General features: G+C 39.1%; 1 protein-coding gene across 2 annotated transcripts in view; it reads right to left on the reverse strand.

Moving 5' to 3' along the window:
• RCAN2 (regulator of calcineurin 2) overlaps window positions 1-14181 on the reverse strand; it is an 80638-nt gene that overhangs the window by 34392 nt on the left and 32065 nt on the right. Inside the window, exon 1 of one of the 2 annotated variants that reach the window (XM_009953238.2) lies at window positions 988-1074. The exons of the other annotated variant lie outside the window; for it this stretch is intronic. Coding sequence (XP_009951540.1) covers window positions 988-1074 — 87 coding nt within the window. Of the gene's footprint in view, window positions 1-987; window positions 1075-14181 lie in introns of those variants that run through there. 2 annotated transcript variants of the gene reach the window in all.

Here is a 14181-nt window from a genome sequence, read left to right on the forward strand (position 1 = left end):
AAGTGGTTTTCTTTCCAGATATTTCCATTGGCTTCAATGTTTGACTCAGAATTAAACAGAACAGGGGTTTAAAATTTGACCTCCGATTTGTAAATCCTTTTTTTCCCCCCATTCCATTCTCTCAATACTAAGAACAATCAGATTAGAAACTAGTGTTGTCTGTACCTCTGTCCTTTGACTAAACTGCGGAATATCACTGTATTACACCTATGAGCTCTTCGGGACGATCTGTGAAAAGCATACTTAAAATTCCTCTTTCAAACTTAATTTGCAGTGATTTTCTTCCAGTAATATGAGAATAAATGAAAAAGATAATTGATTTCAACAGTAAGCAATTACACACAATGATTTTTCTACAGCAGTTGTCTAATTAAGAGACTATGAGCCCAGCATATCAAGCCTTAGATTTAAGCGTTGTTTTCGAGGTATTCATATGATATGCAAGATGCACAACTTTTTCTATTCTGTTATATTGCAGATGCACCAAAAGACTTGCTACAAACTTTTAACCCTTCACAAAAAAATTATACTTGTGTACATGATTTGGATCTGAAGAAAAGAAATAGCTACTGTTCAACTGAGTAAAAATACCTGAATATTATCAACATCGATAAATAACATTTACAGCAAGGCTGATATAAAAAATGACACTGGACTAAAAATATCTTGACAAAATTAACAATGAATGATTCGTCATGAATATGAAGCATGCATATGCACAGATGTCAGTTATATAACCCATTTCTTGTATCATTAAAGAGTAAACACCAGCCTATTCTTTCAGCTTATCAAAACACAGTAAAAAATAGGCACATTTCTCTCCCATATTGCTCTTCCCTAATTAACAGGTTTTTTCAACTGCATGTCTTTTATTGCTGCAGCAGAATCTCATCTGCCTCCTTATTCTGAATCGCTACATACAAATGCCTATTGCTCCCAAAGGCTTTCCTCAGAAGCATCTGCAACAAAAGAAATGTAGTCGCATACCTTAACCTCTTGGTTGGCAAAAATCTCCACATCAACCCCACAGGCAACCAGAGTGGAGACATCACAGTCCATGCTACGGGCTGGCATCCCCCCCTTCCGTACACAGAGTTAGACAACCTCAGAGTAACAAATGATTGGAAGAAAGGAAAAAAATAAAAAATCTTCAATTCAGTATTGCAATTGAACAGTCCAAAATTCTCTTTCAGTGCTGACAATAACTGCAAGCTTCTGACACGAGCTCTTTGCACTTAACCGAGTTGCTCCTTGCCTTTCCCTCGCACACCCACCAACTGAGCAGGCACAGCATAGTAACAGCGCTATTCCATCTCTCACGGCAATGACATCACCACAAAGACTGACATAAGCTAAATCTATTTTTTCAACCCTTTTATCTCTAGGCAGCACAGTGGATCAAATTGAACATGATTATGTGCTAAATCTGAACTCGGACTAAATCAATTCAAGCAGCATTCGCTGGCAACTGAGTCATAGCTGTTGTTTCAGCCGAGTGCTTATGTTGGCAAAAAAAGATCGCCTGACACTGAAAGCTCCACTCTGAGCCTGAATTAACCCAGCATTTAAAGCCACTACGCTCAAGGTAACATTCCTTACTTTATTATACCTTAAAATCTATGCAGAGCACTAATGAAAAAAAACAGCCAAACAAAAACCAAACAACAAACCCCTCAGCAGTCTGTTTTTAAGAGCTCTAAGTCTTCTTTTTTAATAAATAGCACACAATGAGATTAGAGAATACCTAGTCCTCTCACCAGGAGCGATCAACGTACTGCAAATTTGGTGCCAGTACTTAGACATACAAGTTGCACTATGACTCATCTTCAGAAAATCAGAGGGATGTCTGCGTGTGATTTGGAAGTCAACACCCATTCAAAGAACAGAACATGAAAATTTCCCCTGGAATTAGGACTCCGCACTTGGCAACTTTTATACCATCTGTCCTTACGGTCACTTCTTCACAAATGTAACAGTATTCGATGGAAAGAAACAGATTTAAGTAAAGCGAAGATGTTTTTACACCTTCTGACTCAGTGGTCTGTTTATTCTTTGCAAGTTTATTTTTTTAATGATAGAAATAAAACATCAACAAACTTGGGACTTCTAAAGTCGATCTTTATCCCAGACTCGCACCATTATTTTTCCTCTAATGTTTTGTTTTTGTGATCCAGGAATTACTTTTAATTGTTGCAGGCCTAAAGATCACATTTATGGGTAAGTCAGACTAACAGGCAGAATTAAAATATTTAACTATTGATATAAACCCAGCAGCAGCACAGAGCTCAGTAAGAAACTGTTCCACTTCACTCTGCTTCATCGACAGATAATGCAGCTGGTACCACGTTCCGTGATGCTGCAGAGCTTGCTACTGATATTTAAACTAGGTAGTCTAAAACTATCTCAGACATGGATGCTGAACCGCGGTCAGTTTGGGCTGCAGACTACCGTACCTTAACGAAATTCACAATGAAAACACCTGGGGAAAACATATCAAGTTATTTGTGCCAAAACTGTGCATTCACACACCTAAAAGCAGAAGCAGCTTCAGATTAGACTCAAGGCATCCAGCTTCCCATCTTACTCCTTCCCAACCACCACAGGTTTGTTAAGCACAAGGAGTTCCAGATTAGCTGACGACAGAACAATCTCCGCTGGGAAATCCACCCCTTACCCCCAGGAGCTGGCAGTAAGGTTAGATGCTGACACAGAAAAGCTGAGATCTCTTATCAGAATATTCTTTTCCAAGTTCTATTAAACTATTTAGCCACTTTTCAACTTGCATTTATAGTAGCCCCCTCAACAGCAATCACAAACTAAGACCCAGAGCCAGGACGGAAATGTAGAGTTTACAAACCAAGATGATAGCGATCAACAGAAATGGACAGGGTAGCACGAGGCAGCAAATAAATCAATATGGTTTGCCATGGTAATCAACTGGTTTGTACACTGTCAAGTTTTTTCATAAACCATAGGAAAACACTTTTTAGAAAGAATTTGAAGTTAACATTTTTGTGCATAGTTTAGAGGAACTTTTATTCATGTATTTGAGTGTAATATATGTGATATCATAGAAAAAAAAACCATGAAGGTGCCCAATTGAAGCTCTAAGCAGGCAGCAATGGAAAAATCATGTCATCGGAAAACCGAGAAGTTAGTAAAGGGTTATCAGAGCGCTGGAAAGAAACACTGAAAGCAAAGACAAGCCATGTATATCTGAGCCTGAAGGAAGTTTTAGCAGTAATGGACCAAGAGGACAAAAACCGTAACAAACACTTGAAAAAGGAAAAGATTTAGACGACGCGGATCACCAAGGTCTAGAAAGGCATCCGAAGCAAAAGCGATGCCTGGCCTGAGTGGGGTTTCACAGCAGTGCCAGAAAAAAGATCTGACAATACAGAGCCTACACTGGATAGTTCCATAACAATTTCTGGCCTTTTTTCATTTTAAAAACTGTCACCTATCAATTTCAACAGCCCATCTCCTTCATCTGCTTATGAAAACTGGTACCTGGTGTGCCACCTGACCTGGTCCACTTCATGACTATTCTTGCACCTCTACTATTCATCTCCTTTCAAAACAGAATCATTGCAATTTTTCTTCTCCACCTGAGTAAAGAAACCTAACTGAGACCACAATCACTTTCATTTCTTGTTTCTTTTCGCCTGTTCCTAAACACAACCTTTTTTTTTTTTTTTCTTTTTCCACCTTAAAAACCACTCTAGCTCACCAGGGTATTTTAGTGAGCTCTTTACAGAGACAACCTAGTTGTTCTTGCTTCTTGAAAAAAAAAAAAGATTACCTAACAGGAGAATTCTACAGAGCATTTGAGTACTTCAACTTAACGTCTTTCAATATATGTCATATTCTATTTGTCACTACTCACTTCTCATTTGAAATCAAGACATAATCCTAAGTGAGGTTTTTTCAGGGCAATTTACAATTCCTTAGTCTTATCTAATGCTAATTAAAACAAAAATATTATTGGATAATTTAAACTTGATTAATATCAACTGCTTTCTCCAGATCAGGAGATTTTTTTTTTCCAATCCAATTTAAAGAAAGACACTTTCAGCTTCTTTCAAAAAAAATTCTTAACTGACTCAAGATGGTCTTGCTAAATCCAATTCACCAAACTCCCACAAAAAAATAAAGCCGTATTTCATGCATATTTTAAACTATCATATTTGATAAACAGAAATTGATAGACACATGCATGCACTTCAGCACACTCTTTCAGGAGGTTCTCCAGATCACAAATTGCTACTAGTCACAGCTTTTGTACTAATGTGTGAGCAGGAAAGCCGCTCTCTTGTTGGCAGGAGCTAAGCCAGAAGATTTGTGGATCAGGTAGATACTTTAAAAGCTTCACCAGAAAGTCAAAGGCTAGGCAATACATGGAACACTAATATTGGCCAATACAAGCACTTTTTTTCTCAGGTAAAACAGCTGGTGCTGAGGACCTGACACCAATCGTATACCTATTTCAAGAGGGATTATTTTAGGCTAGCTCCAGTATGCCCTGTGGACTGGTACCCAGCAGCAGCACAGCAGAAACAGTCCTGGAGGCATCCTCTGGTTTAGGATCATCTGAAGGGAACCCACATGCAGAGTGCCCTGCGATGGGGGCCCCAGCGCAGTAGGTGGAAGACCATTTCACAAGAAAATGACCCAAACTAGAACATCAATGTAAGCGCACCTGACAGTACATAACTCCTGCTGGCCCCAACCACTTTTACATTGGGCTTATGACGACGACAACTAATTCTGAGACTAGAGAGGAAGAAGAGAGCTTTGAGCAGTCATTCAGAAGTTTCTCAGTTTGTTTCAGGTTTTGTCCATAGTAACAGTTGTGCATAGAATTAAATGGGCACTATTCACTATGTGTATTTCAGGGGAGTGAATTTAAGAGCAATTAAGACCCCCTTGTATATCTAAGCTGAGTAGGGTAATACCAGTTTTGACAGTTATGTGTATTGCCATCAAACAGGTTCTAGAACTCAGAACAATTAATTAATTGATTAATTGTAACTCCCTGTGGTATTGTTTCTCCATAAGAGCCAAAGTAATCCCATAGCATCACTAGACTCTGATGATCAACACTTGATGATCATGTCGTACACTTGAATCCACAATGCCCTTCAAAAAGACAAAAGGTTTCCAAAATCAGAAGGAAAACAAGTCATGTTGTTCCCAGCCAGGGACGACCACACATTCTAGATTTGTACAGTACCTGGGGTAACACTGTCCTAGCCTACAACCTTTACTCCTGCGCGGGGAGTTTTTGTTCTCCTGCAGTGTTACCGTAGCTAGAGCAATGTCTCAGCTTGATACGCATAAAGAGCACCACAGAGTTAAGACATTTCAAGCTCAACTGTCAAATCATTAAAACAACTTGTGCAAAAATCTTGACACTCCTTTTGAAAGCAAACTACTACTGATTCAGCCTTACGGAAACTTCACCGATCTGCACCTCGCAGTAACATCAGCCACGTTGTAACCAAAACCAACAGCCAAAGTCAGAAGCAAGTGTGACACCTTTTGCTTACTAGATGAAGCTTGTGCTCACTATTACTAGTAACAGAGGGAGTATTTCTAGAGCAGCTCTGCTTGCAGGTGCAAACCGTATTAAGGTGCTGTACAAATCCAGAACAATACAAAGAAACTCTACATCAATGAGCCTTTTGACGCCTGAATGGAACACAGTAAATAGATTCACATTATGTGTGACTCAAACATTTTTAACGATGTGCACCTTTATCAATCTCATTCAGCCTACTGCACAAGTCAAATTTAAATTGAGCTCTCTTATGTACCTGTTGCTAGGAACACAACGTTACAAATATAATCCTATTTTTTAACAGAATTATAAAAGATAAATACTTTTAAAGACCCATAAAAATTTAGTAACGTAAGAGACAGTCCTGAAAAAAAGCCCAGAAAAAGACAGTTCTTCCAATATCTCTGTCTGCAGCACAAGATAAGAAAGGCCAACCAGATATGTTCTTCAGGAACAAAGTTAGCTCCTTGAAAGACATCTTTCACAAAGACATTAAAAGAAATTGGCATACTGAACACTAAGTAGGGTTCAGCTCAGCCACAGAAGGAAAACCAACATGCATAATTATTTTTTTTTCTTATGACAGTGACCATTGACTCGTGCTAAAGTAGATTAACCCCAAAGGGACAGAAGCAACAGATAAATCCAGCCAGAGGAACACACCAGCAACACATCAGACCAGGGGAATCTGGGCCAAGAGCTGGGAACTGAGGGGAGGAGTCATCCTCATCTCTAGCTACGCTGGAGTTTACGCTCTGTATACATTGAAGGGTGAAAGGCTGGCACTTTCAGGACACAATTCAGAGACAGATGTCTGAACTTAAGGGAGATGTGAAAGCAGGTAAGATAAAATACATTACTCGATGCTATGAGCTAGCATGACCATGCTAGCTGAATTCACTGTTACCTGGAAATAATATTCCCACGCTTAATACCCAAACAAAATGGCCATCAAACACCACTCTGTTAAATTACGCCTCTTTTAACAACGTTGTGAGGATTTTAACTCTTGGTGTGTACCCATAACAGATGAAAAAGCCTGAGATTCCATTAATGTCCATTAGCAAACTTCTCCAAGAACAGTCAACAGCTGAAACGAGCTGTGAAACAAGCCAGAGGAAGCCTATCTGCACCAGCTCACTCCTTCCTAGGTTCCAAATTCCTATCAGAACTCCATGAATTTTCAAAGACTATAAACACAGCAACATCAACCACATATCATAAAGCATCTAGACCACCTTTAACCCTCCCAAAGATGACAAATAGATTAATTATAATCAAATAAAATATCTTTTAGATAGAAAATTTAACTAGCATTTACAATAAATTCAGAACAATGAACTATCCAACAGCTACAAAACCACTGAGTTTTCCAAGATGAGTTTGATTCTCAAGCTAAAGTTTCTACAAATTCTGAATTGCAACAATTGTGGCAAAAAAGGACTCTGATTCACCCCTTCTCATAACCATCATTCCTATGGTTTGATGATTTTTAAAGACACAGAAATTTGGGCAGAGAAAAAAAAGAAAACAGAAGTATAATTAAACTTCAAACATCCTAAACCACTAAGTTCCTCACACGTGCAGTAACTCTAGAGCTTGGAAAATCCCTAGCTGAACCATGCCTTGTCTGCCCTTGATTTTTGGAAAGGTAACTTCTCTGTATTACAAATGAGATTTTGCTTCTCTGTAGCTAATAATGTTCTGTTAGTCACACTTACAGACCTCAGAATCTGAGGGTTGAGTCAGAAAAGAAAACAAATCATAAACATTATAAAGGATTTCTCCCTCCTTTAATAAAGGTAATCTCAAGCGACTCAAAGACCCACATATGATAACGTGAGAATACTTCAGCCACTGAATAAACAACCATGTCATTGAGCCCACACCATTTTCCTGTCTCACGGAGCTACACACACAAGTTTCAACTCTGAGTCAGAATTGTTCAATCACTTTTAATGTGGCTGTATCATTCATAGTCCTTCGGTTCCAAGTATATGTGCAGAGGTGTGAGGGGGTGGAAATCAGTGCATGTGGCTTCTGTCTACTAGAAATGGTTACAAATCCTTCTCTGTGCCAGATCCACACAGGACAAGAACTGTTGTGCTTCCAGACTACAGAACCCTCTCTCTCATAAAACGAGCTGCCGCAGTTCAGAAGTCAGGCCGTCCTTGATTCATCTGGTGAACAGATGACCACCCACAGAATACATAACACACAGGAATCCCTGGTAACAGAAGAGGATCATAGCCCTGCAGTGTAAGCTAAATTTATTTGCAGTCTTATCTACACAGTATCATAGATAATTTAAAGCTGAAACCTATGCAATTTAAGAGAACTAAACATAGATCTCCACATCCTCGTATAGGCATTGCCATTAGAGGTGACAGATTTGGGACTTAATTTCATTGCTTCAGCGTGGCTGGCTAGTGCAATATGAGATGCCTTAGGGGATTCAAGACACATGCACGGGTTTGATGAATGTGATAAAGGACCTCTGGAAGACCCTTCTCTTCTGAACCATCAGCCAGAGGCCCCTCGAGATTCTTTAAGATATTTAAATTAGCACTAAGCATCGGTATTCAGGCAACTGAATGGTTCTTGTTTAATCCACTCCATGACTCTGGAGTGGTATTCTCCAGACCAGTCACTGGATGGGCTGAACTGCTCTCCAACCTCCACTGATTGCTAACTAGATTTCCAGCAACTACAACACAAACTTAAACATAGAGTGCATATGTACATATGTGTAACTGACATTTAAAGTGTTGATCTTGAACTGAATCCTACACGTAATGTTACCACTGTGCCTCAATTTCTTCAACAGCAAGATAGGAAGGGTGATCCTTACCTACTGCGTAGATGTATGGCAATGTTACTGACCACGTGTAAAACAGATTTCACAGGCAAATTTCTCATTGATTGATTTTTGTTATCTTTAATTTTATAACAATGATAGAACGACCAAAAAACTGCAAAACAGGTGAAGCGCTTACATATATTTACTCTTGCAGTACTCGACAACAGAACTAAAACCAGGTCATACATGGATTCTGTAAGAGTCTGACACACACACAGGACGCCAGGCCAACGCTCCGAGAGATGCAAGAAACTCTGCAATCTCGGGCACTTCTCAGTTCACACTGGGAAGGCTGACACAGGAACAAGATGCTGAAGAAACAGATTCAATTCTTGACAGCACTACCTATGTGACCTTGGACAAAAACCATGCAGGAACACACAGTCAGAAAGGCTCACAGCCCTTGTGTTTTATTTGGATTTTAAGTGCAAGCTGGGCAGGATGGGTACTCTCCATTACCAGATGTTATTTAATGGATGATGCTGGTTGGGATAGGCCTGTAATAGTCCTGCCTAAAAACGTGATTTACAGTTATCCATGAACTCTGTTAACAGTTTCAAAATGTATTTTTAAATCATTTCCATTTACCCTTACATGTCTCAGCCTAGCAAGGGTATTTAACATGCCTGTGTGTTTTCCTTGTCATTTGAGACACTTCATCACAGCAAAATGCCCTTGAAAGAAGAGCCCAGAATACCAATGCTCACTGCTGTGAGTGAGACCAACCTTATCTCTCAACTGCAGCTCTGCACAGGAGGCATAGGTGAGAGATTTAATGGCTGTGCTGAGAGAAAACAGTGCTTACTGCCAAGCCAGCAAAAGCCGTCCAGTTCAAAGGGAGAAAAAAAAAAAAAAGGAAAAAAAGACACTAAACTGTCAAACAGCATGCAGTCAGACAGCAAATAATGAAGCAATGAATAATAGATTTCTTACATAATTGCTATTTTATCCTGATATTATAGGGTGGGTATTTATTTTGCTGCAACGCTTTAAGCCAGATGCTCTTCTCCTGTTAATCCCCTCATCCAACTGCAGACAAAACATAAGTGTTGATACTTACAATTTACCATACACAAATATCCATTCTTGTCTTCATTAGAGACAGAAGACACTGCCTTCCATTTTGATAAATTCTCTGCTATTATTTTTTTATTTATGTTCAAAGGACAGATGGAGATCAGATAATATGGGACCCAAAAGTCAGATACAAAGCTTCTCCAGTGGCTCCAAAGTGAAATGTGAAATCTGTTAAATGAGTTGTGGATTTTGTCCTAGAGAATGTAACTGATGAACAGAAAAAAAAAAATCTGAGTAATTCTAAAATATTAGTGAATTTGTAATGTACTTATAAAATGGCTTTATGCGAGTCCTATCGCCTCCCTGCACGGCTGATTTCACAAACAGAAGAAAGAGACCACGATGGCCCATTTAAGAGCCTGTATCTTAGGTGAGGATAAGATAGATTAGATTTTGTTTTCCCCTTTTCCACTCCCCAAGAACCAGACTATTTCCCTAACTACAACTTGAGAAATAGTCTTCCATTGACCCAGACCAGGAAAGGACCAGAACCAGTCTTCCATTCTTCTGTTTTGCACTCTCAGTTTACTCATGATACAGATCTGAACAGATATTAACAAAACCAAAACAAAATTAAAACAGAGCTAGTGTCCATACAACCATCTCACACATGAAGTACCAGTACAGTGGTTCCAGAAGATGCGTTTTTAACACAGTTCTAAATCATTTAGTCATTCTATGCACTGGTTCACTCTCCAATACAAGGGCATTACAATGCATTGTCAATATTAAATTGACAGTAATTAAATAGCAGATACATTAAAAAAATACAAGTGAGTGACAGAAAATTGATCTTATTTCAAAGTAACTTATCGACATTTAAACAATCAGCTTCCTTCTAGAAACGTGTAGCTGCAAACAATGAATCCAAATGTATGCTATTACACAAAACAAAACATTTTCTAGTAGAAGGTGGTTTCCATACAAAAAAAATCTAACTCATTCCAGTTTTGATAGTCTTCAAGAAAAAAAAAAAAGTATTTGTTATTCAAGTCATCCAGATCCCTGAGAAGTCTTGTCTGTACTAGATATTCTGGCCAAATTAGAGCTATCTCTACAAGGCCTACTAGAGACTTTCCGTGTAAGTTTACCAGTGCAGATTTTTTTCCCACTTTTGAACAACAGCATTAGCCATACTTGCAAGTGAGGCAGCAGTTCTGCGTCTGCCATACAAAGGTGATGGTAGATGCAAACTGTCAGCTGAGACCAGACCTCAGGCATGCATGTTATTCCTCATCACTTTACTTTGTAAAGCCTCCTTATCATAAAGAAAAGTCTAGATAACCGTGACTTTTTAAGAGCTTTTTTTCAAAGGCAGGAGGAGGAAGAACACAAATATTGGCTCCAGCTAACCTAGAGCAGCTCAGGCAGCTCTTACTTTAGCTTTTGGGTTTTGTTTGGTTTGGCTTTTTTCATTTAACTTTAAGTAACTTCGTTTTAGTCAGGAGTACAAACTTGAAAAGCCAGAAACATCTGTTCCTACGAACTTCCATGAAGTTTCTTGTTTTCTTGGAAACAAGACACTTTCTCAGCCTCAGCTATTTATTTATTTATTTTATAGCTTCTTATGGTCTTCTGGTCACTTTACATCTAGGCAAACCCAGCTTACTAACTTGTTTTGATTTTGGGAAAGCGATGGTTAATTTTTTTTATATTTCATATTATGTGGCTACATACATTTGGACCTTAGGAGTGATTCTTAAACAGTACCCGCAGTTACATCAGTAAACTAAGTCTGCCAGAAATACTCTAAGCTTAGCCTGAGACCAACATCTGTGCTGGTACTGTTGGCCTACAAAATGAGGTACCTGTCTTCAGTCTGCCCATGGGGAACATCTCAACTGCTGTGGAGCTCTGCCCATGCCCAGGAACTGCTGGGAGAAAACACGATTTAGCACAGCTAGCTTCAGGCTAGTCTAACAATTTACTAGCCATAGCCACATTTACACAGACAAGCATGCTTGAACTTACTGTTGTAGATGCCATTTTTAAGACTTTTTAGTTGTCCCCACTCCCAGCCAGACTTTAACAGTCAGTTTGTAGAGCCTAATGGACCTGTTTAATCACTAATTTTTTTAAAAAAATAATCTAAGTTAAAACATTCAAAGGTGGGAAAAAAAAAGAAATCTAGATACCAGAAAGTGTTAAGTAAAAATTCCACTTCAATCCCAAGGCAACTACCTTTGCCTTCTGCATGCCAAGACACAAAGATGCAGGCCCACTAATCTGATGTGGAGTTGATCTCTCTAGTGCAGTCTTATCTGTAATTTTGTCCAAGCTGGATTTAGACATCCAAGTGAGGAGTCTCTCTTTAACAAAGACTGCAGTTAAAATTATCTGTTAGGGCAATACAAATTTACATGCTACTCAATTCTGCATTTCTAATCATGACCACTTCTGCCCTGGTTTTCCATGCTGAATTTTCCTGACAACCTTATCACAGCTTACTTCACTTCATAATCAAGCAACGTATATTCAGTTATTTTTATGTTTCTTCACAAGTAAGCTCTTGAAATTATCTGAGAATATTTATTGATGATTTAACTTTAATATGCTAATTATTTTTAATCTGTTACCAAGAATTCAAGGTAACATTCTCTTCTAGTTCTACGGATCAATTCATAGAACAGTTACTGATACAGCTCTGACAGAGAATCTACAGCTTTCCTTATATAGGGAATTACAGTTTACCACATAGCTATAGATCACTTAATTTTCTCTTTAGTCAGTTAAATGAGAACAATGCAAAAAAGCTGTGAAATGGGAGAACGCCAGCACTGAAGCATTCAAAAATAAAGAAAATTGAACCATTAAGAGCTAATCCAACAGCCTCATTTTTCATATAATGCACAGGATCCCAGCTGGGGGGTGGGGAGGAGTCTCACAAAAACCCTCACCCACTCCTCTCCCCCCTATGCCCTTTGATGTAAGGCGCTCTGTACTGATGCTTCCCATAAAATATGAACGTGACATTACATAAGTTTGGAGGTCACTGTTTGTTTCCTCTGTAAAGGAATCTTTTTCCTTGCAGCATAAAGCAAGTAGGACTTACTGTGAAAGAGCAGTTGTTTGCTCGTTGCTGAAGAGACAAAAAATACAAGTATTAACTTGTAATTTAATATGTAACTTTAAAATAGTACCTATAAATCCTAGCCATAAGCTGAGTTTTTACAGTCAGAACTTCATACTCACTCTCCCAACTTATGACGGACAAACAAAATTCCACTTCAGTTCACTTGAAATACCACCAATTATATTACAATTTCCTTAGGCCACAGAGATAAAATCGGGCTCAAATATTACAACACATAGCAAGAAGCATCTTGGGTGCACCGCCTGCTCCCAAAGGAGCACTTGGAACTATGTTGCTTTATTTCACGGCACTGCTCTCTATCAAATTGAACAAGAAGAAATTCATGCTCCAAAATGCACAAGGCAGGGTAAAGTCAAGAAGGGCAATGAAACTGGCGAGGGGTCTGGAGAACAGGTCTTATGAGGAGCAGCTGAGGGATCTGGGGTTGTTTAGTGCGGAGGAGGCTGAGAGGAGACCTCTACAAGTACCTGAAAGGAGGTTGTAGTGAGGCCTGTGTCAGTCTCTTCTCCCCAGTAACTAATGACAGGACAAGAGGAAACAGCCCCAAGCTGCGCCAGGGGAGATTTAGATTGGATATTAGGAAAAATTTCTTTACTGAAAGAGTGGTCAAACATTGGCACAGGCTGCCCAGGAAGTGGTGGAGTCACCATCCCTGGAGGTGTTCAAAAGCTGTATAGATGTGGTGCTTAGGGACACAGTTTAGTGGTGGGCTTGGCAGTGTTAAGATAACGGTTGGGCTTGATGATATTTAAGGTCTTTTGACCAAAGCCTGTGAAAGTCACAACTTTTTAAACCAGCTCCTAAAAGATTGCTGTATTCTAACACTGGATGATATCACATAATAGCAACCACTTATCAAACAGACATGCTCTGCAGCCAATACAGACTTATTCCCACTCTAAATTACTAAGCGTATCTCAAGCATGTTTCTGTTTCAGTGACACAAGGAAGTAATTGAAGACAGTCACAAGCCAAGAAACATTCCTTGGAGATAACTGAATGAGAACTTGAACAAAAAATAATTTCTTATCTTTTGGACAGAGTTACCAAGCTATATATTTCCTGTTCCATCAATGTTCTTTTAGGATCTTAAAATATTATTGTAATGTCTGGTTGCTATTTACAAAATATTTTACATGGACCAAAGAATGCAGCCAAATTTCTGAAGGAACGTGTACCAGACCATATACAGTAAGAAGATTTTTAAAAGAACAAATTCCCCAGCAAAACAATCCCTATATCAGGTTGCAGACTGTTGCAGGGCAGAGGTCTGCCCTGTATTAGACTAGCCTAAGAGAAGGCCATTGAAGTCTTCAAGGCATCACATTCACTGTAGTGATGGCCACAGTATAAAATATTTGCAGATAAAAGGTTAAAAGAGCACCTTGCTAGCCACCAAAGACACTCCCATCAGTCAACCATCCAGTTATCAGCCAGGAGGCACAGCGGTCATGACAGGGGCAAGGTACCGTCACACAGTCTTACACTGATCCCACCTTAGCAGCAACATAAACCCACAGGGACTGAAAGACATTCATTCATAAAGATACATATTCTGACATCCACAAAGGTAGTCCCAACTGGCTGCCT

Source organism: Leptosomus discolor, chromosome 2, assembly GCF_034619465.1.
Source record: "Leptosomus discolor isolate bLepDis1 chromosome 2, bLepDis1.hap2, whole genome shotgun sequence".
NCBI classification, from domain to species: domain Eukaryota; kingdom Metazoa; phylum Chordata; class Aves; order Leptosomiformes; family Leptosomidae; genus Leptosomus; species Leptosomus discolor.